Consider the following 27,496-nt stretch of genomic DNA (forward strand, 5'->3'; position numbering starts at 1 on the left):
ACTACAGGATGACTTAAATTGATTTCAATATTAATTTCTATTAACACTCGGATGGAACTCTACCTTTTTGTGGTTAGCAAAGATGTGTATGAGGAAGACGTATGGGATTGTTATGACAGCTGTATTTCGACGGTTATCAGACGAACTGTCATGGAGCGATGCTGATGGTACTGAAATGCGCAGGGTGATATGAAGTGAACAGTGGCGTGATTTGCCCCCTCAACAACGGTTCTATTGACGAATACTGTCTAAGATGATTGAAAATGGGAAGTTTATGTTTAACATGTTTGCCGTGCAATCATATTCTTGCCAGCAGTAGATGGCAGAGACTATCATGCTGAACGCAAACAAATGTTTATACAGTTCCAAACTCACAATCCTTCTCGCTCTAATTTTCATAGCAGAGTGGCACACTTTGACTCACAACTGTTAATAGATTGAGAAATATTTCGAAGTTGTTGTGAACCAACTCTCAAAAAATGCTTCATTTGGTTCAGTCAGAGTGGACCATGCACGTATAGGCAGCCAAATAACTGCATTTTTTGGCATGATACTTGATGTTTTTACAACTACCATACGTTAAAGTATTGCCAGAGAGTAGCTAATATTTCTGAGAACAATATCGAACGAAAAAATTAAAAATTTGCAGAGCATTAAACTTTATGTTCGTTTTTCTTGAAATTATAAAAATGTCACATGGTCCGGTCTGACTTAACACCAACCAGTTAGTTTTTTCCGATCACTTTTTTAGTTTTCAAATTCCGATCACTTCATTGCAAAAACTGAATTTATCGAACATCAATGTTATTTTGATACCTATAAATGTTGTTATACAGAAAGGTTTATCGTGAAGAATATCGGGGTTTTCATTATTCAATTATTTATATCATTGATGTTCAGTAAATTTAATTTCAAAATTAAGTATTCGGAATTTGAGTCTGTTCGGGATATAAGTCAAAACGATACAGCGTTCCGAAATCACTTAAAAACCCTTCGACCCTTTACTCCTCAATTCTTTGTTAAAGGTAGATCTATAGATATCAGTGCATGCTACTTTATCTTTTCTTTCCTTGAATTTTGTTTTCATTAATAAAAAATATATTATGTATGAAAAATTGTTCTGTTCGTTTGTGTTCGCTCGAAAAGTTCGGTACTGATGGGGCTCATATTATGATAAAATATACAACACACTTCAAGGATTGTTTTTGATACTGCCAACACCTCATGAAGGTTTATGATTTCCAGATGGAATAAGCACACTTCTGAAATAAAGCTGTGAACGTAAATGTACTTTCTAGTATTGAAAATGTATTCTGTGTGATACCAACATATTTTTTGAAAGTGTTTAAAAAGTCGTGAACTAAAATTGTATCTGATAATGATTTGAAATCCATTTACTTTTATTCGATTGGCGTTACTCACAACGTTAATCGCAGTCATTGCGATTATGTTGTTTAAATTTGGATGCGGATTGTTCAACTGTATTTTGCACGTTTCCGTGTTCGGAAACAAGATAGACTTTATATCTTCGCAGATAATACAAAAACAAAGTATTCCAAGTATCGAAAATTCAACTCATGCGAAACATATGCTTTTCCTAATCGTTCTGCTATCCGCTATAACACCTCAATGTGCCACAGCAAAGTATGACAGGGATCAGTTAGTAAAATTTGAAACAAATAAACTTGAATAGAATCAAAACATAATTTATGCGCATTTCAATTATTTCATCAATTATTCTAGTAAAATAAGGAAAAATGTCCACGTGGACAACAGGGAAGGGGTATGAAAATGTCCACGCTTGTCCACGGAGGGGGAGAGGGGAGTTTAAAATCGTACTTTTTCTGTCCACGTGGTATGTGGACAGCCCCTAATGAGATAAGCTACTTGCAGTTGAGGTGCAATTAGCATGCGATGTCAGTGATGGCTTCACTTGTCGCAGTTTGAGAAATGTAATTTCCAACACTATCGATATTTATCCGAATCTCTACATTTCGTGAGGTACATCATTTGTCCCAATGTCTGAGCTGTCACTGACAAGACAATTGTGCACTGTATGTAAATCGAACATCATCGGACTTTTTTTCAAACCTTTTCGACCGAACGACAAACGAATTATTTTCGCGAATTTTCTGGAATTGTATTTCTAAGCTTCACCGTTGCTTCTTGCCGCTGCAAAGGTGATGATTTTATTCAAGATTTTAATCAGAGTATATCTAGATTTACGTCAAAGGTTTCGAAAGCAAAGCAGTATTGCATTGTTTCAGAAGAAAGGATGGATCGATTCTTTGTTCGTGTATTCAATTGAATTATTTCATGACGCTATTTTTTCTGGATTTTCAAGTTTTTTTTGTAAAAAATCGCTGAAACTGAAAAACAGAACAAAATGCTTTTGATAAAAAGAATGTTTTAACTCCTTGTTAATAGAGAAGACGACCGTTATATAGAATAAGTAGACAAATTGATAAAATACTTATGATTTTGAAATTATCTATTCGGCAAAGATCGATTCTTTGGTTTCGATTTAATCAGTGAATCGATCCCTACACCGTTTGCAAAATCGATTCGTTAAAATCTAACTTTTTATGAAGATCGCCCAATCTTAATGTGGATGGCACCCCCAACATTTATTCTCCAAGTGATGAATCTGCCAGGAACGAAAACAGTATCTGACTGTGATTCCATAGAATAATGATGGGTTTTTAGTGGAAATATTGAGACATTCGTTTAATGATAGGTGAACAAGGGTGCAGAATACGTGTTTTAAGAATTAAAACAAGAGAAGCATAATGGTTGAATGAGTTTTCAGGTATAACAACACACTGTTTCGATAGAAAAAAAGTGGTATGCAAATCATCAACATCCGTTTAATGCAGAAATAGTTATTAACGTTAACTTTATTTCATAAAAAAGTGTCCTGTTTTCTGACTTGGCACTCTTCACGAAAGACGTAATCCTACGTAAAAAAAACAATTTTTGAGTCATTAAAATACAGTAAGTTACCTCTAATTCGAGATACCGAGGCACCACGCAGTGTCGCATTAGAGGCGTTTGTGGCCTGTAATTGGACATTCACGATGACAGTGGTACAGTGTCGACGTCTTGTGGCGACATTCAATTTGGGGCCATAATTTGGGTCCCAAACTCGATGTTTACAAAAATGTCCAATTAGAGGCGAAAATGTCCAATTATTCGTGTCGTATCACAGATATGTCCAATTGGCTAGATGTCGAATTAGATGTAACTCACTGTACAAAACCTAGAAGTGGGTTATACAGCCGGGTGCTATGATTGGCGTTGAGATCGTTAGGAAAATTTCAAGCAGAACTGTCAGTGGGGAACCCGATTCAAGGCAAAACAAAAGGAAAATGTCAGTGGGGATCGATATGTAAGCTTCTGTCAGTTCAATAGGGGTTCTATTTGGACGTCACCTACGTGGGGCTTTGATATAACCATAAGGTGGACCTAGGACTAACGTTGGCTTAGCAATCAATAAGTAACAAGCATATAAATCATAGACATTTCATCTTTCGAAAATAGTTATTATAATATCACTTCGTTTAGCCGGAACAGAATTATTAACGCTCAAAGGGGGAATTATTAACGCTCCTCCTCGAAAATACCCAGCGCAAATAGTACCCCCTCTCCAAACCCCGACAATTGGTAGCATCGTTGATCCGGAGCAGGATTATTAACGCTTGAGAAAGAATGGATTTCATCTCGGAATTACACAGCAAAAATAAGACCGCGTTCCCAACAATTCCAACATCCCAACAACGACAATTTTGTAAACAGCATTTGTAAACAAATAATTTTATAACGCCGCTCTTATAAATGCGATTTCTTCGATATGGTGGAATAATATCCACTACGCCATATCAAACATTTCGTATTCTTCACTATCAAATCCATAGTCAATGGCACCCATCGGTATCGAATTATCACCGATACCTTGATTTTCACTAAATGTTCTGTTCGGTCTTACTGCTGAAGAGAAATGGAATTGGAAAAGAAGAGTATAATGCATAGGCCTGAGTGTGACCCGCATCTCACATCGCCGCATCAACTAAATGGATTTCCAGAGTGTGTGCGAGTTCATAACACTTGGATATTTTATCTTTCGTTCAAAATGTTTATCATACAATTTCGATTATCCGGACCGAAGTTATTAACGCTTAAGATAAAATGGATTTCTGCTCGGAATTACTTAGCACAAATGTTTCCTCCCTTCCTAATAATTGGAAACGACGATGACGATGTTGAATTAAAGGGGCTAAAGGGATTGCGGCATGCCGCGGCATTCGTAGACAAATGATTTTCAATGTGATTTCATTGATATGGTGAAATATCCACTACATCCTATCATATATTTTGTAATCTTCACTCCAAATCCATAGTCATTAGCATCCATCTGTATCGAATTATCATCGATACCTCGGTTTTCGCTAAATGCTCCGTTCGGTCCGACTGCAGAAGGAAATATGAATTGGAAAAGATGAGCATAATGCATAGGCGTCTGAGTGCGACCGTCCTCATCTCACATCGCCGTATCAACTAAATTGATTTCCAGAGTGTGCGCCAGTTTATATATGGTTTCAACAGCCTGTTTTCAAAGCAATTTTAAAGCTATTGAAACATGTTTTCGGGTCCATAATTAACAATCATATAACCCTTGGACATTTTGTCTTTCAAATGAAATGATTATCATATCACTCTATTCAGCAGGCAAAGAGGTATTAACGTTCAAAACCTTATGTCACTCTCTCGTTTTAGAAACTGAACTTACACCCCAATACAGAAATGAAAGGCGTAGACCTACGTCAAAAAGTTCAATCTGCTCCGATTGTCTTTCGTTAAGATTCCCCGAGCCTCCTTTTTAACCGGTTCGCCCACCCGCCCATGTTCATGTGTATATGAATTTTCTCAGCGAACTCCTCGGCTTACAGATACAAGGCTAGCTACTCCGGATCAGTCATTTTTAGTGACGTCATCTGAGTCGTTGAAGTAAACAATGTGTTCTTATTTTTTATTTTTCGTGCTTTGTAAGTTTGTGCGTTGATAATATAGTTGATTATATTTAACACCATGAATAATTTGATAAAACATTTATGCACAAAGAACATAATTCTCGGTTTTTCGGAAAGCGAAAGAATCTCTTTTTTGGCCCGATAATGTCATTTTCATAATTTATACACCCGCTCACAGCGCATTGAACCATTTTCGATTTTTCATTTCAGGAACATTTACGCGTAAGTCGGAAAACAAAATACAACTGGCGACTGTTTATACTGACAATTCGGATGACGTCATCAAAAAAAATGTTTACTCGCTAAAGAACTAGCCTTGTCTCTGTAAGCCGTGAGCGAACTCCATCCGTCAAACACTACTGATGCGGAGTGATACAAAAGAACACGAATACTAGGCGCAAAACTGCACGATTTCGGAATAGTGCGGTAGTGGTGTGAAGAATATTCCATTTCACTGGCTGTGTCCACAAAGAAAATACGCTCGAAGTGATTTCACTAGGTATTCTTCCGTTCAAACGTTTCAGGTGCCTCGGATTTTGTCGCCCGAGAAGAATCGATCATTGCGCGTCGTCCGTGCGGAACGGGACCTCTTTGATCTTATTTTGCGTTTATTTTTTTTGTGGTTGTAAACAAAAGGTGTGTACAGCGGCGGTGAACGCCAAAGCACACAGGCGAAACAATAACAAAAAGTAGCGTTCCGCCCTCGCGCGCATTTTCTCACCCTTCCCGGCGAGGAGCAATCGGATGTGTGTTCTTCGGGTGCGGAAGCGGGTGTAGCGCCAAAGATCGGTAGTCCTCAGCGGGGTTCACTTACGCGGGTACGTTAATAATGAAAGAATTGTCCGATCTACTGCGTGAGATTAAACAGTGCAGCGAGAACGGTTTGGATGAGATGGAATTCTGCGAGGATTTTATAAAGCTGCAAACGATCTTCAATCACACGAACCAGTTCGTTCGATCTTTCGATAAAATCGTTTTCCACGGAGGTGAGAGTTTTTATTTATTTCAATATTTTAACGTAAGCCATATGTGGATATAGTAAGACTATTTGATTTTATGCTCTACTAAAACAACTGTTCTCTTTACCTACCATCAGTTGTCTACTGGAAGTTCGATAAGAGACATCTCTTGAAGCACGCTTTTCATTTAAGTAGTTTTATAGCGGTTGGCAGAGTATTCCAATTCACAGTGTCTCTCTCGAAAAATAATTGGCTATAATAAACGGAACCGTGCTGAGTAATTTTATAGCTTTTCGTCCGAGCGCCTCGTAATGGTACAATCTTTACAAAAAGGCCATTCGGAACTTAATTTTCAATAATCCGAAACAGTCATCTGTACTGTACTCATAAAAGTTTGTAAATGAACGCCCAACTTGGTTTTTCTGCAAATGTGAAACATGCAAATATCTCGATAAGCTAAAAACATATCGAACACAAGCATTCAAAGCCACACGGACCTTTTGAGGTGATCTACTCAAAGCGTTAGTGACATATATATATATAATAGCAAGCCATGATATATAACATTGCTTAGAAATAGATAAATAAATACGAAAAGGTTATTCTTTCTAGGACTGCAATGGTGAACGGATATTCCTATTTCACTCTGTGATTCTTTGAATATCCGGAACTATACTATACCTGGTACTGGTTCCTACAATCTGGCGACGAGGTGAAAGCAGAGGGTAATTATGAAATGTACTCTTTTCACTAAGTAAATCCGATCATCAAATTAATTCAAAATGTCCGTGGGATTCATCACGGTTGAGTTTGAATGTAGTTTTTACCCTTAATAGCGGTCTGGAGATTCTATTTTCCAAAAGCGGTAGGATTTCGGATCCAAGTAATGGAGTTTCTACCTTCACGGTAGCGGTGGGATTTTGGATCCCTGATGTATCTACCAGTCTGGTAGCGATTGATTTTCGAATTCTATAATCGAGTTCCTATACTCTGTCCAACTTCTATAAGACCAGGTGATGATCTTGCTGAGTTGTGTCATTGAAAACCAACAATGCTTCAATTTATATTCTAGTGTGTAGGTATTGGTAACTACCATACAGTGCATTATTTTCATCTGTGTGTATGCAAGCACTGGGCGTAAACGAATATTTTTTTCAAGTCCAAGTTTGTATAAAACCAGTTACATTTTCCGTTGTTTTAGTTGTTTTGATCAATAAATCTGGAAAATGCCGAAGAGATTGCTCACGAAGAGAGAAGAAAGACAAAACGATGCATTTCACCTAGAAAATGTTGGTATCAGAGAAATTGCTCGTCGGATTGGACGATCCCATCAAGTAGTGCTCAATTATTTTGGGAATCCTAAAGGATACGGTAAGAAGGAGAGAGCTTCATGTAAATCGGAACTCTGACCGGGATAAGCGGGAAATAGAACAGCTGCGAATAGCTCAAAATCGCTTATGCAAATAAAGCAATATTTGAATTTGAATGTTTCTCGGGAGACAATTGGTCAAGTTAAAGGTTAAAGCTTCTTTTCCTTCACCATCTCACATCGGAAGACGTCTGAGTTTTGCCAAAGCTCGAATGAACCGACAATGCGGCATGGTATCTTATGACAAAGAACATTTCCAAAAGAATACATTCGCTATACCGTGAAGTACCCATATACCGCCCAACTAAGGCAATATTCAACGTTTGTGTACTCTAAAAATTAATGCTCACGCGTATATAATGTTCTTAAATGTGCTACTTGCTAGGTATTTGTTTCGCTACAGATAAACATACGGATGAGAGCGTTGCTGTATTCAAACCACCTATAATAATGATGGAAAATATTTTGCACCTTTTCGTCCTAATTCCAACCGGAAAAAACGTAATTTTCCTAATTCCGTTAATTGGTGTTCCTAATTCCAATAATCAAATTGTTATAGTAATGAATCGTTCTAAATAATCAATTTGATAATGTTTTATGTTGCAAACAAGTTAAATGATTCGAAATCAATAATCGAATGGATTACAGTAGTAATATGTCGTTTATGTATTGGCAACACAGCATGTGATGAAGGTGTTTTACTGGATTTTCCAATAAGAACTAAATAATTAACAGCACCAGGTTCTAACGTATACAATCCATATCGCCGGAAACTACCTTTGCCTGGACGTTTTTTTTTACCGGAACCAGCTAAAATCAGTTTCTTTGTAGGTATTGTACGTACTGCTGTTTCATCCAAATTGAACATCTGTTCCGAAAATTTCAACATATTGGCCAGCGCTCTTTCGAAATACTCATTGATTTCGTGAAACTAGCTCCTGATTCGTAGCTTGGAAATAGCTGCACGATGCCTTGACAGTACGCTTGGCACCCGTTTCAATATTCCTGGATGCAGTTTAATGAACCCATTGATCCAATTACGTGCCAGTATCCCGTTTTTAAATGGATTGGAACGAGCCAATTTTCTCACTTAATGTGCTACGCTTAACAGTAATCTCTTTGTGTTCCGGGGAATCCAGCTTTTGCTTTGGCTAACAGCCATTCAACTGTCCTTCTGTGACATCGAGAACGGTTGCTTTTCCAGGACGTGGTCTGGAATACTTTCCCGAGACCTTCTCGCGCAGTGTTGAATACGGAATTCCGTGCTTTCGAAAGGGAAATCCAGTTCTCGCCATTTTAACAGCGTCTGCTATTTTCTACCTATCCTATTGCATGCGTTTCTGATCGGCGTTTGTTTTACTCACCGCTGAAATCTGTTGGGTGGAATAAAAACAAGTAAAAATATGGATTTGGTCGCAATTCCGGAAATATGGAAAAATATCGAGAAATCCGTTCAGCAGAATTTGGTAAATAGTATGCCAACACGAATTTTGATTATTGACATGTAAATCAGCCGATCGTTCTGAATTTTTAATTGAAAATACTTATGAATCTTGAAACGATCTTATAGAAACTGGACAGCTGAAGTTATCATACTTAAGCACATTAAATAAACAAACAACTCTTTTGAACGAAAATGACGTTAAATATACAGGGTTTTGCAACTTTAAATTCCGAAAGTAAATTGAAATAAAACACACTTAGAATTCGAATTTCGATGAAACTTTTATTTCAAATTAAAGTTTGGTTTATGCTATTATGTGTGAAATACAACATCATTCAAATATCCACCTAGGGCTTCCTCGCACACCTTGATCCGGAACAGGTAATTTTCGATGACTTTTCGGCACATATGGGGCGGTATCTCGGTCATAACTTCACGAATGTTGTCTTTCAAATGTTCAAGAGTTTACGGAGAGTTGGCATAGACACGGTTTTTCGCATAACCCCACAAAAAAAAGTCTAGCGGGTTCAAATCGCATGATCTGGACGGCCAATTGGCATCACCAAAACGCGAAATTATGCGTTCCTCAAATTTCGTTCGCAATATGCCCATGTTCGGTCGTGTTGTGTGGCACGTGGCGCCATCCTGCTGACACCACATGTCATCCGTATCCATATCTTCAATTTGTGGCAAAAAAAAAGGTTGACATGCGGCCATAGCGCTAACCATTCACAGTTACCGTCTCACCGTCATCATTTTCAAAGAAATACGGCCCGATGACTCCACCAGACCATAATGGGCACCAAACAGTGACTTTTGGCGGATGCAATGGCCTCTCAACAATCACGTGTGGATTTTCTGAGCCCCATATACGGAAATTTTGGGTGCCACCGAGCTCGAAATGTGCCTCATCGCTGAAGAAAATTTGATGCGAAAATTCAGCATTTTGCTGCTGTTGTTCGTTCACCCAATCGACGTATGCCCGACGCATTCCATGGTCACCACGCTCCAATTTTTGTACCAGTTGGACTTTATATGGATGTAGGTGCAAGTCCAAATGCAAAATTCGCCACAATGATGTGTTGGACAAGCCCATTTGCTGAGCACGCCGTGGAATCGAAACATTCGGGTCATCCTCCACACTGGCAGCAACAGCAGCAATATTTTCGGCCGAACGCACATTACGGTGATGCACAGGTTTCACAATATCCGCTACGGATCCAGTTTGTTCCAATTTGCGCACTACATTAGCGATTGTGTGCTCTGTAGGCCGTCCATGACAACCAAAATCCGTCCGTAATGCTCGAAAAACATTTGCCAGTTTTTCATCATTTTTATAGTATAATTTAACAAAATTAACACGTTGTGCGATGCTAAAACGATCCATATTGTAAAATGGCAGACATTCAACTAACGATATGACGCTTTGGTTGACAGCTCTGTCAAACGGTTGTCAGCGCAGGGCTGTATACTTTCGGAAGCCCGAAATGGAAAACCCTGTACTTTATTCTCAGCATTCTACAATGTATGAATGTATCTTGTTGGAATTCTAATTGTTTGTGTTGCAACGAAATATAATCAGGATGGTATTATAGAAGTTGGACAGAGTGTAGTAGAACACAGTTATTTAGGAAAAAAGGAAATCTAAAATGGCAGACTATATATCTTCTGAAGATCCCATCATATGGGTATGAGATGAAAGAGCTTGACTAGTAGAGCACAGTTATATATGATAAATCCAACTCCAAGATGGTAAATTAGTTTTTTCATGCAACTCTCGCATATGGGTATTGAATGAAATGATTTGACTAATACAAAATAGGACATCATGAAAACACTCCGGAAAAAATGAAGTAAGAAATAAAAACTGTTCAAGTGTTTGGGATCTAAAACGGGGAGAAAACTGTGGCGTTAACTAAAATTGCTGTGCTCTCAGACTGATAATTCGATATGTTCAACATTATATGGATCAAGAGAAATCTGTTCTAGCCGGCTCTTTTCATTGAGCGCAATTCAATGGACTTCAGAGGCGAATGAACTCTATGAGTTTAAAGCCTCTATAATTCAACAACGAACGATCGGCTTTGAGCCGCTTATTGACTTGAACCTTTTTAAGTGCGATTCACATACAACATCCACGTCACGTTCCGTTACGTCAGTTATTCTACCATGCAATTCATATGAAAACATTCACATACACCGGCAACGTAACGACCCGTCAGCATACGTTCAACGAAAACGACCGGCAGGATTTGTAGAAAAGAATAATTGACGGAAACGGATGGCTCGTTGGGTTTTTGTCTGGGCTTTGTGTCCCTGTTTTTGTTTTGATTTTTGCTGCATTTTTTATGCCAACATATCTCCTAGTTTCAAATTTCTCAGTCAAAATCAATTCACGACTAGCTGAGAAAAACAGTCTATATATTATTGTTAAAAAAGGGTCGGGACTACAGGTTTTAGGCATTTAAATAATATAGTTCAATGATTAACATTGAATAGATCATTCGTTTGACATTTGACGTGACGGTGCTGGTGCAAGCATTGATCGCATGTGTGAATTGGTGGAGACGTTGAAGGAACGTAGACGTTCTTTTCCGTAACGTTCTATGTGAATCGCACATTACCCATCTCTAATTTGAGGTGATATACATACATCCAAGCCACATTTGTGTGATGTATGGTGCGTATAACTGACATATAGGGTAGATAGGGGCAATATGGTCCCCCTAAGAACGAAAAGTCCTGAATCATGTAGGAACATCTATAAATTATGCTACATATTAAAACCTCACGATTTGAAACCATATTGATCGATGTAGATTTTATGAATACGTTTTAAAAAAGATTTATGTGGAAAAATTACACTTTTAAAAATGTGTTCCATTTCCATCGATCGAAAACACTACGGGGCAAGATGGGCCACCATGCTGGGCAATATGACCATGTTTATTGATTCAATAATTCAAGCATGTTTTCGTAGGGGAATAACGTAAAGAGTTAATAAAACGAAAGCTTATACTATTTTGCAACTTTTACGTGTATGTTATTGGATTCCATTCAGTTTGCATGTACAAAAAAATAACAATGTGATCAAAGTGATTGGACTACAATTTTACGTTGCTCAAATCAGGAACAGAGAATATCTGTGCGTTGATAGCATTGGTTCCGTTTATCGCAACCCGTAGAGGAACTGAATTGTGTCCCACAGTAGCAACATAAGGTGTCCTGTGGAATATTCTATGATGATTATTCCTTGCTCAGCACACTGCGCTCATCTGCCTTTTTCTCTGCATTGCTAGGATTTTGGAATTTTTGATCTGCACCTGTTGAATAAAGATAATAATTTTTAGTTTACTTGCTGCTCCTATGGAAACAAAGAGTTACTGGAATCACTGATGTTTTATCGACTTCGAATTGCCTTTCTGGTGGAGTGTTGTATTTCTGCTGTAAGTCCCCCAGTAAATCGTAGAATTTCCCGATTGCAACGCGATTGAATCATTTAGTCCTAGCGGCGGATGTTGCTTCTGGTGTCCGAAGTGAGATTTATGGGTGACACTTTCGAAAACCAGCCAGCCAATCTATTCCGGCTAATTGCTTTTGACTATTGAAAGGGTGAGAAATATGGCAAAACAGCAAAGGGTCTGCACAACGTAGATAACGTTTAAGTGTATCTCGCGGGACACGATGCACTAAGAATGCTTGTCACACTGTCGTACTTCTCTTCAGCACCATGATTCCACATCTAACTATTTCCAACCAAGATGGTGGAGTTAACCACTTCACTTTTCTTGTTTCCAACTATGTTTACAAATTTTGACAGTTGTTTTTACAGGTTATGTTGAAAAAATACCTGGTCATAATTCCCCAAGCAGGTATGCCCATTCCGCCCCATACATTTACGCTCTATAAAAATAAACCGTTCTTTTACATGAAACGGCAAAGCAGCGCAATAAATCAGTGAAAATGGTCCGAAAGAATACCAGTACGAATTGATATAAAGAGCAGAGTCATAAATTTCAGCATGGAGCGTATAGAGCTTATTTTGTTGACTGATTTTTAATATGTTTTTCGTGATAATTAGTCAGTGTGATATTTCTCTCAATATCTTTATACAACAATTGAATTTGAATACGATTTTCACGGAGATACTTAATAAGAGTATTTCTAACACAATTGTTGGCAAATAAGTGTTATTGGTTCAATAACAAGCCCAAACGAACGGTGGCCCATTTCGCCCCGCCTGGTCATATTGCCCCTATCCACCCTACATGCAAATGTAGCGGCGACATCCGATTATATCATATAAAGTCGTATATACCGATATACGACTTAATCCATCAGTGATATAGAAAATCGTGTTTTTGCATTTCATACGATTCAGATACACCTGATGCATCCTCTGATTGATATTTCATACGATTGTAATTTGATACAAATTTATATGCGACCTAGCATGTGCAAGAGTTACACGATTAAATGTTTGCTGGGTGATGTGTCAAATTCATAATGTGATGTAATATGGTCTCAATTACGGTCTAATATGATTTACTGTTGAATGATATTCAGCATGTGACACGATTTTTGCCAATACTACGTTGATTCCAACTATACGTTTATGTGACTTTCGAACTGCAACTGCACGATATGCGTATATGATGTTGATTAGCTCAATTTTACGATAGTGCAAATCATAAAACCGATGTTTGTTCTACCCAATTACGACTCAATCTGTGGTGATGATTTAAATCAAATTTTTCGCATTTTACACTATTTTAAATATACGCTATGTATGCTTTGATCCACAATATATACGATTGTAATTCGATCCCACTTTATATTAGAATATGCCAAGTTATACGATTTAATGTTTGCCTATGCCTATCGAGCTAAAAATTTATGTGCGTGTAGCGTACTTCGGGAACTAGATCAGTCTCATCGTCAGAAAATGACTTTATAGAAGACGATTTCACTATTTGTTAATAAGCACTGACTACAAAAAACTTTTATTCTGCAAAGATAGCGCAATAAACGGAGCGCACGAAGAATTTATCAGGATATAACTTTAGATTTGGCTGCGAGCACCCTTCAGAAGCATAATTGCATTTTTGGCTGTTTTGTTGTTTGATCAATTGATAAGAGCTACTAATTTAGACTGATTTTTTTTCGTTTTATGTAGGAAATGAAGCATGCATCATTGAGATAGTGGCCCGATTGGTGAAATATCTTCGCATTCGACGTTATCTAAATGAGGAAAACAAACCGATCCCCGAGTGCGAGCACCAGCTGCGTAAGATTACCCTCTTCATGGTACTGAACACCGATGTCAGCTTTAAGTTTGATCTGGCGAAGGACACCCGGATCTGCCATCTGTTGAACACGATCCCACCGCTGACCAAGTGCCTTCTGATCAACTGCATCTGGGGGGCGGGTTTGGATGGGTATTTCTACGAGATGCTCTCGTACAGTCCCCAGTGGTTTATGATGCAGTTCATCGACCAGGCGGTGACCAGTTTGAAATTCACCAAACCGTTCGAGATCCTCGAGCGGGTGGAATCGATGGTGAAGGCGATCTACTACAGCATCTGCCGGACGGATTGTGACTGGAAGAATGTGGATCGCAATCGGTATGTGGAGCATCAGCGCATTCTGGGGAAGCTGTTTGATTTCCTGATGGAACTGCTGAGATACTTCAACACGCCGGATATGAGCAAATTCGAGAAGTGGTCTCGCATGAGAATGCACCGATATTATGGTTTTGCGCTGAAGCACATTTTCAGCATCATTTTGTATTGCCTCGATTTGTACTTGAACAAGAGTCTGTTCAAGGTTGATGATCGGATGGCTATTTATCAGATTATGGGCGAGAAGCACGTTCCAAAGAAAGAGATCCCAGAGCAGTATTCCTCCGGTATAGATTCCAATCTGATGAAGATCAACAATTGTTTGCTGAATACACTGCAAACTTGCGTGATGGAAGTCACAATCGATGGGTTCATGTGTTGGGTGGAAATCGATTTGTTCACCGAGGGGGAAGAGCAGCAAACGCTGCAGCAGGTTATAGGCGAATCGGCTTACAAGCTGTGCGATATTTTGAAGGATAACAAGGTGCTGCAGCACAACGTTTTGAAACAGCTGCCGTCGATATCGTTGCGACCAAAGTCGCAGGCCGAGAAGGCAATGGATCTGCCGATGCGCATTCTGATGGCCAAAATTGAAGGCACGCGGGAGGTATTCGAGAGGAGGATGTTTTTCAATGAGTTCATTCGGCGCGGAGCGCTGGTTTTCGGTAATAGCGAGTGTCTGGATTTGATGGAGAAAAATCTTGAACTCGTATCCGGCGATAACGTGCGGAAAATGATCGAATACGACAATCGCCCGCGTGACGAGGATGAGATGGAAGAGGATGAAGTTTCGGACGAGACGATCAAACTGAGAGAATTAATACTTAAATCGATAGACTTCCTGCTGTTGGAAGAGGCACACACTCTGATCAAGTTTATGATCGGCGCGTACGGGTTGGAATATGATCGCTATCGGACGCCGAATCTGGTGGAGGAGATAGTCGAATTCACCAATAAACTAAGTTCCAACTCAACGGAGCTGACCGATGAAGATTTTTATGTTCCACTGCGTCTCATCTTTCAGTGTCCGTCACTATTCTACAGCCGCCTGACACGATCTCTGTACGATTCAAGCTTTAACAATTTGAGCTATATTCACGCCATCATCAAGGTAATCGCCAAGCTGAAATCCCTGGCAGTGCCTTACCTGAGCGCACAAGTCCGAGCGTTGCTCTCCAATCAGTTCGAGGTAACCCAATCCAGATCACTGCCTGTGTTCATTCTAAAACTCTACGAGATGGAACTGTTCGAGCGTAATCACTTCCTGCAGGGCTATCTGCTGCAGGGCGCCGAGGAAGCATTCAAAACGACCAACATGCTCGCATTCGGGGACATTCTCGGCATCATGCAGCTGGTCGTGGATAAAAATCTCAACGTGTTCAAGCTGGACACACTCAAGCAGACCGTGCTCAAGCTGGCGGAGTTCTCCGAGAAGCTGCGCTTTAACGTGGCCAAGCTGCAACCGGAGTACCCCCAGGGAGCGGACCGAGTGGCACTGCTGGAGAAGATACTGAAGATCATTCCGGGTCCGGTGCGAATGCTGAGAGCACTCAAGGAAGAACGTAAGTGTATCGTGAGGTGAGTGCAAGTTGATCCAAAAATAGTCACCGATCGCACGCTTTGTTACAGCCAAACGAATATTCAAAGAGCAAACGGAACGCTTCACCGCCATCACCAAGTTCTACTTCCAGCGTGCGTTTCTGGACGTTGCTGGCGGTCAAACCGCGAAGGAATTCGCAAAGTACCTCTACCAGACGAGCATCGACGAAAACACGCCGAAAGTTCAGGTGCGATTGTTCCTCTCGAAGGTAAGTACCGAAACCGGAAGGTGAGTTGTTATTTTCATCCCGGTTGATTGATCGTTTGATTTACTTTGTAGACCTTCGTCCAGTGCACGAGTCTGGAGGCAGAAAGATTAGCCCGGAACGCACTCTTGCTTCCACATATCAACGATGCGGTTCTCATTATTCTGGTATTGCTGACCGAGCAGCCGAATCACTACGAGTGTCTGAAAAACTGCCTTCTGAACTATTTGCATGTGGCGCAGGTGAGTTACTAAAGTTGATTGATATTGGTATTAACTTTCAGTCTATGATACAAAGCAGTGCCTTAGAATATCAACAAATGTTCACAAGTGACGAATATGATTTTATTTCAGTGTAAATGACTTTTTTCAGCTTGGAACACACTGCCTTCATTATATTTATGACAATGACAAACGAGTTCATTTTGTTCATATCACCGACGCATGAACAAATTCGCTATAATGAATGAATGCGGTATTGAGTGGGGTTCATAACTTCGCTATTATTTATACTTTGAATATCAAAAGCAACAAATTGATATTCATCACATTCAAAATGATATTCGTTCTGGCATTGATTTTGAGTAAATATTCAAAAATAAAAAATAAATAGTCACGCTGGACCAGAGATTTAGAGAACAAAAACGCCAGAATTCGACGAAACGAACTTCGCAAGAAATCGCGTAGGATTTTGTTTGGCGAGACGGTAACAACGGCATCGCTAAACTTCGTATTGCAATTGAATAGCAATTGCTTCTAGACTCGATGGTCAAATGGATTACATATTATGATCTTCTTGTTGCCTTCGTTGATTGAGAAGGACTTAAGCAGCAGTACAATCCGAACTAAATAAAAACCAACCGCACAGAGCTGCCTCAGCTTAAAAGTAAACAACAGCTGATATTCATTTGGCCAGAGTGAAATTCAATTTTGGCATCTTCAATAATCAAGATGAAAATGACACTGGGTGGAAAAATAAACTACAAAACATATTGAAGAATAAAAGTTCATTTGCTCATATTCACTGGTTGTCCGGTCATTTTGATTTTCGTTTGGAATATATAGGTTTTCGATGCAATCTAGCCCGAAAATCTAAGCATTTGAGCTTAGTGAAGATATTTTTTTTCAACATTGATACAAACCGTACATACACTGCGTTTCACAACTATGGAACCACTCAATTCTTCTGAGTTTTTCGAGAGATATGATAGAAGTCGGTCGAATTGAAGTATATAGTGTAGGATATAACAATTATCTTCATTTAAAAGACTGGCCATTCGAACTTTATTGTTGTATTCACGCGCAAAACATTCAAAAAACAAAAAATCCAGTGTTTCATAACTATAGAACCGGATGGAAAAACTCTCACTCCTTTGCAAAATAATCATCAATTTCACAAGAATTACAATAAGTTCCTAATACGTAAGTCATCTTTAGTTCTCAATCAGTTCAAATAATCCATTCGGTTCCGGATTCTATGCGAAAAACGAGATACACACTACAACATGGTGCAGCTTGGTCAAAACCACCCCGAATGGGTTATTTAAACTGATTGAAAACTAAAGATGACCTACGCATTAAACACTTACTGTAATTCATGTGAAATTGATGTTAATTTGTAAAGGAGTAAAAGTTTTATCATCTGGTTTTATAGTTATGAAACACTGGAATTTTTGTTTTTTTGAATGTTTCGCGCCTGGACACAACAATAAAGTTTAAATGGCCAGTCTTATAAATTAAGATAATTATTATATCCTACACAATATGCATCAATTCAACCGACTTCTTACATATATCTCGAAACTCAGAAAAAATTAGTGGTTTTATAGTTGTGAAACGCAATGTTTTACTATCTGTGGTGATCCCGATTCGGATTAAGTATAAGATTCGGAGATTTGGTTTGGGCTTGTTCAATTCACGTCTTACACTTTCGGCACTATATTTTATTCTGTTTTTCTTTTCGCAATCCATTTCAAAGTCTATTACTGTTTCATAATAAATAGCAAATCTCCCTTTTTTTGAAATTTTGCAAAATTAAAAATGTTTGATCATCTAAAAAGTTCATCTTCCACACCATTAAGTGTTCATCACAAAACGAGTGTTGAGAGCTTCATTTTCTTGAGCACCAAAACCTGCAAACTTCACTTCTTTGTCAAAATTTCAGGATCGTTTTCATTTTTTCGTTCGTTCGTCGTAAATGTTTTTTTTCCACCGCCATGTCTTTGAAGTCTTTCGAGTGAGAAAACTGATTGAACTGCGAAAACTTGAAGTGGATTTTTTGGGAGTTTTCCGGCCACTGTTTTTCAACGAAATAGTTTTCTCGACGGTGGTGTAGTTGGATACTTTTACAAGAAACAACGAAATGTTGTTGTCGAACAAGGTAAATTACAGTACTCAGCCTGAGGTTTCGGGGACATGATTTCCCTCTCAAATCCTGAGATATTTTTGGGGTTTCGCAAACAAACGATTCCTTTATCTTCGTATTTTAGCTCACCTCACCATTAACTTTAGTTTGCGAAGAGTACGTTTCGCTCCTCGTCGACAGATGTGGTAATCCCAATTCGGAACAAGTATAAGATTCGGAGATTTGGTTTGGGTTTAATCAATTTACAAAAACTGAACACGTCTCACACTTCCGGAACAATGTTTTATTCTGTTTTTCTTTTTACAATTCATCTCAAAGCCTACTACATTTTATGATGAACTAGCTGACCCGGCAAACTTCGTCCCGCCCAAATTTTGTTTCTCGTTATCACATTCACGTTTTCTTACTAAGCGCGCGTTCGTGGGTCCAATCGCAGAACTGTTCACTGATTGATCTTCTAATCTACCATTTAAAACTAACATTTACTATAAAACTCTTAGTACTTTTACCAGAACTCGTCATTATAATATCAGATTATTTTCAGATAAAATTCTCGTTCAAGATTTATCAACCACTTGCAAATAACATGTTTCTCCGTTACAGGGAATAAATGTTCGATCCAGAAAATATGATAGAATAAAGACAGCTCTAAGTCGGACAATTTTTTCCTTGAGTTTTGCTCTTATCAACATATTCGGCGATCCATTTTTATTTATATAGATAGAAGAAGATATAGGAGTGCGTTTTGTCACATTGAAATCCATTTCCACTTTTGAACAAAGATAAATTTCTAACAACACTTGTCACTATGTGATTGTAGAACATATGCGAATTGAATTTTCCCAATTTTCCTTCAGAGTTTTCCGAAAATTTTCATTTGTCATGTTTGGTTGAAATATGTGTATTATTTTTACGGGATTTACTCTCCATACCAGAGGAGGGAGGGGTGTCATACCATCATAGAAACATTTCTCGTACCCGAAAATCCTCACATCCCAAATTTGGCTCCATTTGCTTGATTATTTCTCGAGTTATGCAAGCGGTATGTTAAGCAAAGTTCATCATACAAGTGAGAAGCGATGTTAAGTATCTGAATTCTGCGCTATGTTCATTCGGCGCTATCTTGTTTATTAATTTGGTACACATCGTACCAAGAGAGAATACGTGTTTATTATAAACGTGTGCTGATGGAAATTAAGCTCGAGTGCAGAGTAGCGTATGTTTTCTGGAGACTGCACGCAACAATCATCAGCAATGGAGATCGATCTACGTTCGAATGGAGATCGATTCATCCATACAACTGCTCTGCTCTGCATGAAACGTTGGGTTGATGTGCTAGTAATAACACAACTCCGCTGTCCGGGGGTCTAACTGAGCAATGGAAGAATAGAAAGACTACTCTTACGCCTTAATGGCTACTATGTAATGTACAATCTACAGATACGATAAAACATGTAACATGTACACGATTGAAATCCTGCTGTTACATCTAAAATGCTAGTGAGCCTAAATAAATAAACAAATGGGATAAAAAAAGACGGGTGGGTAATGTCGGGGACATAACCGGAGTGACGTAGGACTATACAAAGGGGACAGCTTTTGTTAAATATATATTTTAAATATATTGTTTTATTTACTTCTCCTACGTGAATACCTACCTATCTACCTGAAAATGGATTAGTTTACTGTTTACTCTTTATGAATATGTTGATGGTTCTGAAAAGAACCTTTGGTGTTGTGTTTTTGTTATCACTCGATATTTCCATCTTATGTTCGATATGTTCGGTTAAACCTTCCTGTTTAGCTATTGCGTTTGCCACTCGCCACAGCTTTCACAGTTGGAAAATTTCTTCCCATCCAGCTTGTGACATATTGTTCAGTAAATTACATTTAATGCGACGTGCCGGAGAAACACTTTGCCACTCACTGGAACTAATTGTTGCCTTGATGAGCGCCGAACCGAAGCTGCTCTGTTCTTGATGCGGGTTTTCTGATTGTCGTGAGCAGCTTTGCAAGCCAACTCGAGCACTCCGACGGCCGAAACTCTATAATCCCTGTTAGGTATACTGGTGCTCCGGTACGAATCCGTTCGGCTTAGTTACCCTTGCGGAGCAATCAGTGAATGCGACCAACAGGGAACTGGAGACCTGCACGGTTCGAGTGAGACTTTGCCTTTCCCTTAACTTGTCCTCCTTTGTTACGTCCACGATGCCGATGCCGTACAACCACACGGGTTTACGGTTTGAAAGAAAATAAGGTATTTTTTTGGGGTCCGCGTGTTTTATACTCTAGCGGTACACACTCACAGGATAGAGACAAATCGGCAGACTCAGCCAAAGGGGCGAGTCTAACGAGACGAACGAATGAGCGTTAAAAGGCAGCGATGGCAAAAATATACATTATGAAAATTAGAGGCGAATGAACTGCAAAGTTTAAAGCCTCTTAAAAACAAAGAAAGAAAGAAGAAATATACATCCATTACGATTTGTTCGCTCGTTGGATTCACATGCAGGCTAAAAAGGGTCCTTTTCAGGATCACAAAATTATCTTCAACCTAAAGAGTTTATTGTTTTGTTATCACTAGATATCCTTATCTTGTTCGGCTAAACCTTCCTGTTTAGCGATTGCGTTTGCCACTCGCCACAGCTTTCACAGTTGGAAAATTTCTTCCCATCCAGCTTTGTGACATGTTGTACAGTAAATTACATTCAATGCGACGTGCCGAAGCGCCACTCAGTGTCGCATTGGAGGCGATTTTAACCTGTAATTGAACATTTGCGATGACAGTGGTACAGTGTCGACTTTCAATGTGGGGTCATAATTTGGATCTCTATGTTTATAAAAATGTCCAACTAAATAAGTCGCGTTACATGTCCGTCCAATTAGCTGAATGTCGAACTAATTGTAAATTACTGTACTTTCAATCTGGAAACAATTTAAGAATTGGTGAAAATTTAATAATCAGGAAAGTCCCTAACTATCAATAAGCTCAGAACAACTGCCAAATTCACATACTCATCAGATCCTGGCAAACAAATTATGAAAAAATCAATTTGTGTTTTATTATTATTCTGGATAATGTTTTAGAAAGCATTGAATTGTATTTCCTAAACTCTTTTTTGGAAGGTTTAATGGCCCTGAAAAGCGCCTTTTTTTATGGAATGGTTCCAATTAAGAAAACTTAGTACTCGTGGTTTTGAAAAAAACCATTTCGATAAGTTTGTATAAATAACAAACTTTTTTCTTCTGCTACCTGATGCCGTTTTGCGATTGCGTTTGCCACTCGCCACTCGCTGCAACTGCCTGTTGTCTTGATGTCCAACGAACTGAATGTGTTCTGTTGCGAATGCGGGTTTTCTTATCGTCGCGAGCAGCTTTGCCAGCTAACTCGATCACTTCGGCGGCCGAAACTATATAACGGCGGCTAGGTGGACTGCTGCACTGGTACTAACGCGCTCGGCCTAGTTACCCTTGCGGGGAACTCCAGATCAACACGGTTCGAGCGGGATTTTGCCTTTCCCTTCACTTTTCCTCCTTTACCATGTCCAGACATGGCTGCTTGGGTTGGTTTGTTGATGTGTTGTGATGCGAACCGATGTGGTGTACGGTTTGAATGAGAATGATCGTTACGGTAGCGGAGCGGGGATTTTTAAGCTGACTGGCTGGCTCGAGAATTACGCATGTGTGAGACTGCGACCAATGTTTCGTTCATTTTTTTCTTTTTCCTTTCCAATCGTGCTTCATTCTATTTCGCTGCTGCTCTGGTTGCCCGTTTTGGTCGGTACGATTTGAGGAGCACAAAATGGACCAATCAAAAATGGGCACATAGTGCATTTTGACAATGCTTGATATTTCACAATTATTCAATTATTTATCTCAAGAAAAATGAAATGTTATTCGTTATGATAGATGCGTAGATATATTTCCTATCAATTGATGCAAAAACCTTTGCGATCTATTGAGAAATGCTCGAGTTATAAGCGTTTCAAATCTTGCATTTTTTCCTATTTGTTCAGTGCCTAGATTTCCATTTCACCCCCTATATCTTCCGGTTAGACGTAGTCCTACGTCAAAACATTTCTCGGTAACATGACGGTCGTTCTTATCGACGAAGAAATACGGTCCACTCACTCCTCCGGCATGAAAACCACACCAAACAGTAATTTTACGGATGCAATGGTTTTTTCTTGAAGTACATGTGGATTTGCATCTGACCAATAACACATATTTTGCTTGTTGACGAAGCCATTCAGCCAGAAATGCGTCTCATCGCGAAAGATGATTTTGTTATGAAATTCATAATTTTCTTCATAATTCGCCAGAGCCCAATCGAAACCATTTCGGCGCTTCATATGGTCAAGTGGCTTTAGTTTAGAGTCAATTTGATCTTGTAAGGATATAGTCCAAGACCTGAGATCCGCACACTGCACCGCACACCGTTCATCGTTGCCTGAATCAGGCTTGTCAGCTTTCGGGGAAAGCCGTGTTCTTCCATGATCCTCCATAGCTATCGTCGGTCGATTGTATCATACGCAGCCTTGAAGTCGACGAAGATGTGGTGTGTAGGGACCTGATACTCGCGGCACTTTTGGAGGATCTGCTGCAGTGGAATCTGGACCGTCGTCGAGCAACCGGGCATGAATCCGGCCTGATATCTTCCCACAAATTTACTTACTATTGGCGATAGACGGCGGAAGAGGATCTGAGACAAAATTTTGTAGGCACCATTCAGGATTGTGATGGCACGATAGTTCCCACAATCCAACTTGTCGCCTTTTTTATAGATGGGGCAGATTACTCCGTCCTTCCATTCCTCCGGTAGCTGTTCTGTGTCCCAGATCGTGACTATCAAACGGTGCATACACTCTACAAGTTTTCTCGGAACTCCCATGAAGAGCTCCGCTACGAGACCATCCTTACCAGCTGCTTTGTGGTTCTTGAGCTGATTAATGGCCTCCTTAACTTCACCCATCGTCGTTGTTCATTGCACCGGTGTAGTCCTGCTCAACGCCGTCTTGGTCTCCTGTCTACGTTCAGGTGTTCATAGTAGTGGTGCCTCCACCTTTCGATCACCTCGCGTTCGTTCGTCAAGATGCCTCCTACCTTGTTTCTGCACATTTCGGCCCGCGGCACGAAGCCTTTGTGCGAGGCGTTTAGTTTCCTGAAGAACTTCCGCGATTCTCGAGAACGATAAAGCATCTCCTCACACTCTTTCTCTTCCAGGCGGCGCTTTTTTTCCCGAAAGAGATGTGTTTGCTGCCTTCGCTTCAGTTTGTATCGTTCCACGTTTTGTCGAGTCGCTCGTTGCAGCATGGCTGCGCGTGCTGCATCCTTCTCATTCAGAAGCGGTCGGTACTCGTCGTCAAACCATTCGTTTCGTTGTCCTCGTTGTTCATACCCGATGACGGTCTCTGCTATGCTGTTAATTGCTGCTTTTAAGGTGTCCCAGCATTCATCGAGGGGAACAGCATTCAGTTCCTCTACCCTCGGTAACGCAGCTTCAAGACGCTGCGAGTATGTAGCAGCAACGTCCGGCTCCTGTAGTCGTCGTAGGTGGTACCGTGGTGAGCGCTGGTGTCTTATGTTATTGACGACTGACAGTTTAGAACGCAGCTTGACCATCACCAGGTAGTGGTCTGAATCGATGTTAGCACCACGATAGGTTCTGACATCGATGATATCCGAGAAGTGCCGACCGTCGATCAATTTGGTGGTCAATTTGTATTTCTGTTTGCTATGGTGATCTCCAGGTGTAACGGTATTGGAGGCAGTGCTGGAAGAAGGTGCTACGTATGGCCATGCTCTTGGAGGCAGCGAAGTCGATAAGTCTTAGACCGTTTCGCTGGTTCGCTGATGGCCGCTGAACTCGTGTGTGTTGCCGCAGCTCTGATAGATGGTATACCCACCATGGAACGATCGCACCATCGAACCTTTCCAGCACACCTCCTGCAGCGCTACGATGTTGAAGTTGCGGGCTCTCAATATTTCCGAAAGAATTCGGGTACTCGCAAGAAAATTGAGAGACTTGCAGTTCCATGTTCCGAGTTTCCAATCTCTAGTCCGTGTTCTTTGCTGATTGTCCTGTCTCGAATTTCTTTGTGAATTTTCCAGTGCGTTTTATTTTTACGGGTGGCTTGCAGGGCCTGCACCTTTCAATGGATACGTGTCAAAATTTGACAGCAATCGGTCGATTGGTTCGTGAGTTACAGCATTGAGAGTGATGCAACTTTTGTTATTGTGAAAAAAATGGAAAAATCACAAATCAATGAAAACGATGGCAAAATTACATGAATTGGGCTTCGAAATGCTTTCGCATCCACCGTATTCTCCAGATCTGGCCCCAGCGACTATTTTCTGTTCGCAGACCTGAAGAGAATGCTCACTGGCAAGAAATTTAAGACCCATGATGATGTGATTACCGAAACTGAGGCCTATTTTGAAGAAAAACCGGAAGAGTACTATAAAAATGGTATCAAGTTGCAAGATCGCCATAATCGCTGTATCGCCCTGGAAGGCAATTATGTTGAATAATAAAATTGAATTTTGCAAAAAAAACAGTTTTACTGTGTTACCTTATAAACTTTTAAGCCGAACTGTTAGAACTCTGTAGCTAGTAGCAAACCATAGTCTCTCCAATAACGCATTCAAATCGTTCTATTATTCCAGAAATGTCTCCTCCCGCCCTTGCTGACTGCGGAGGCCAACCCATGCGACCGAGCCACCTTCGTCAAATCGCTGGTCAAACTGATCGTTAAGCTTCCCGCCATAACCCGTGAGCGCCTGCTAGTGGCCCTGTCGTTTGGCCTCTCGGCGATCGTGCAGCAGATACGCGCCGTCGACACCAGCGTGGATCTCGCCGAGATCGAAAAGATCCTGGAGCAGCAGCAACAGCAGCGTGGTCATCCTGCCAACAAGTCCGCGACGATGTCGCCCATGCTGAACGGATCGAAAGAGAGCGACATCTCTTCTCGGGATTCCGTCGTCACAATGGTGACCGAGTAGAGGTGCTGCCGGAGTGTATAAGTGACGATGAATTCGGGTCGGCGGGCGCAAATATAATACGGGAGGCAATGTTACGACGTGATTGATGTTAGGCGAAAGATTATTTAAGATATTGCTACACACACACACACACACACACACATCTTTCCGCGATGAGAGTGCAACGTTTTGCTTCGTTCCTTCATTGGTAATCTTATACTTACACTTGCTGTATGTTTTCAGTTTAATGGACTTTTGCAAGTATGAACATGAACCATACCATATACAATCGACTCTCCACACAGAATTCCCCATTGGTTAGTAATAAAAAGGTTTAATATTTAGTAATACTCGAATACTTTGCTTGAAGGGTTCATAAGTTATTAAGTGCCGAAAGTTTCCTTGATTCTTTCTAAGTGTGGTTATCGGTTTTTTAGAAGAGAATAACTGGATTGCAAGGGTAAAGTGAAATACGAACTTTCATGTGGAGAATATCAATAATTGAAATACTTCACGTAGAAAACAGCTAGTGAGAGTGCGTTTGTAATTCATAAGATTGAATTAATTACAGTTAAACATTGGAGTGAATTTTCAAAACAGGTATAATTTTATAATTGCACAGAAAATACGATACTGGTATGTATATACAGATTTACATTAAGGCTGCCCTACACAATCAATGCCAAATAACAAAATTGTATTTTCAGCGGAAGCTTGTAGGAAAGCATGTACCGTCACTCAATGCAACGGGAACTCATTGAAGATTGATGAAATCTTGATTGGAGGTGGTAAAATTTTATCTTTCTAAACTTAACTCATTTTGTGCCAAGCGTTCGAAAAAACGAACAGCAACATGGCTTTGGAAAGCAACCATATGGAAAGTTTTTGGCATCAAATGATAGCTTCGTCTGTTAGCTCCCACTTACTCTCAATTTTATTCAATTTTGTATATGGTTCACCGGGGCAAGGTAAAATACGGGGTAAGTTAAAACGGAAGCCATAGCTTTTACTAGAAATGGTGGATTGACGTGATTAAAATATATACACTTGAGTCGCGTTTTACGCGGTTGATACGTGCTGCGTAAAAAAACGCATAAATCCGCATAAAAAGCGACTTCAGTGTATAGTAAACATTTACTTCAAATCCATCTTATGACACCCATTACCAGAATATTGGAATGCCTTAAAGCAATCCGCGCCTTCGTTTACTTTTCCTTGTCCCGTGAAATCATGCGCTCTGACTCACTGGGTCCGAAAACAGTTTTTTTTCAAAAATATCGCCAGAATTTTGCACGTCAGGCAATCAAATAGGGATAATCAAGCGTAGTGGTTTTGAAAACTAAACTGAAAAAATCTTTTTCCGTATAGCTCTGAGCATTTAAACTCGCCTCATATTTTTTACAACCCTGGGGCAAGTTGAAACCAGTGAAAATTGACTATTTTTCAAACATTGCTGCAGATGCCGGACGCTCTCTCTCTACTCTCTACTTTCTCTACTCTCTCTACTTTCTACTCTCTCTACTCTCTACTCCCTCTACTCTTTACTCCCTCTACTCTCTATTCTCTACTCTTTATTCTTTACTCTCTATTCTCTACTTACTACTTTCTACTCTCTACTCTCTCTACTCTCTACTCTCTACTCTGTACTCTCTCTACTCTCTACTCTGTATTCTCTCTACTCTCTCCTCTCTCTACTTTCCTCTCTTCGCTCTACTCTCTCTCCTCTCTCTCCTCTCGTCTCTCTCTACTCTCGTCTCTCTCTACTCTCTCTCCTACTACTAAACTACTACTACTACTACTACAACTAAACTACTACTACTACAACTAAACTACTACTACTACTACTACTACAACTAAACTACTACTACTACTACTACAACTAAACTACTACTACTACTACTACTACAACTAAACTACTACTACTAC

The 27,496-nt window shown here is 39.9% G+C and overlaps 1 protein-coding gene across 1 annotated transcript; it reads left to right on the plus strand.

Moving 5' to 3' along the window:
- The first annotated feature begins 5,337 nt into the window (after nucleotides 1-5,337).
- Nucleotides 5,338-25,926, plus strand: LOC129781150 (uncharacterized). The gene is made up of 5 exons (XM_055789158.1): nucleotides 5,338-6,013; nucleotides 13,976-15,982; nucleotides 16,050-16,228; nucleotides 16,300-16,467; nucleotides 25,256-25,926. The coding sequence occupies exons 1-5, from the start codon at nucleotides 5,857-5,859 to the stop codon at nucleotides 25,589-25,591; spliced, it is 2,847 nt and encodes a 948-aa protein (XP_055645133.1). The 5' UTR covers nucleotides 5,338-5,856; the 3' UTR covers nucleotides 25,592-25,926.
- The last annotated feature ends 1,570 nt before the right edge of the window (nucleotides 25,927-27,496 follow it).

This window comes from Toxorhynchites rutilus, chromosome 1 (assembly GCF_029784135.1).
Source record: "Toxorhynchites rutilus septentrionalis strain SRP chromosome 1, ASM2978413v1, whole genome shotgun sequence".
NCBI lineage: Eukaryota > Metazoa > Arthropoda > Insecta > Diptera > Culicidae > Toxorhynchites > Toxorhynchites rutilus.

Excerpts from the sequence above, each read along its gene's own strand:
- LOC129781150 (XM_055789158.1), top strand. The coding sequence starts at position 5,857 with ATGAAAGAATTGTCCGATCTACTGCGTGAGATTAAACAGTGCAGCGAG. Across the intron at positions 15,983-16,049 it reads GAGAGCACTCAAGGAAGAAC|CCAAACGAATATTCAAAGAG; the intron begins GTAAGTGTATCG and ends GCTTTGTTACAG. Across the intron at positions 16,468-25,255 it reads ACTATTTGCATGTGGCGCAG|AAATGTCTCCTCCCGCCCTT; the intron begins GTGAGTTACTAA and ends CTATTATTCCAG.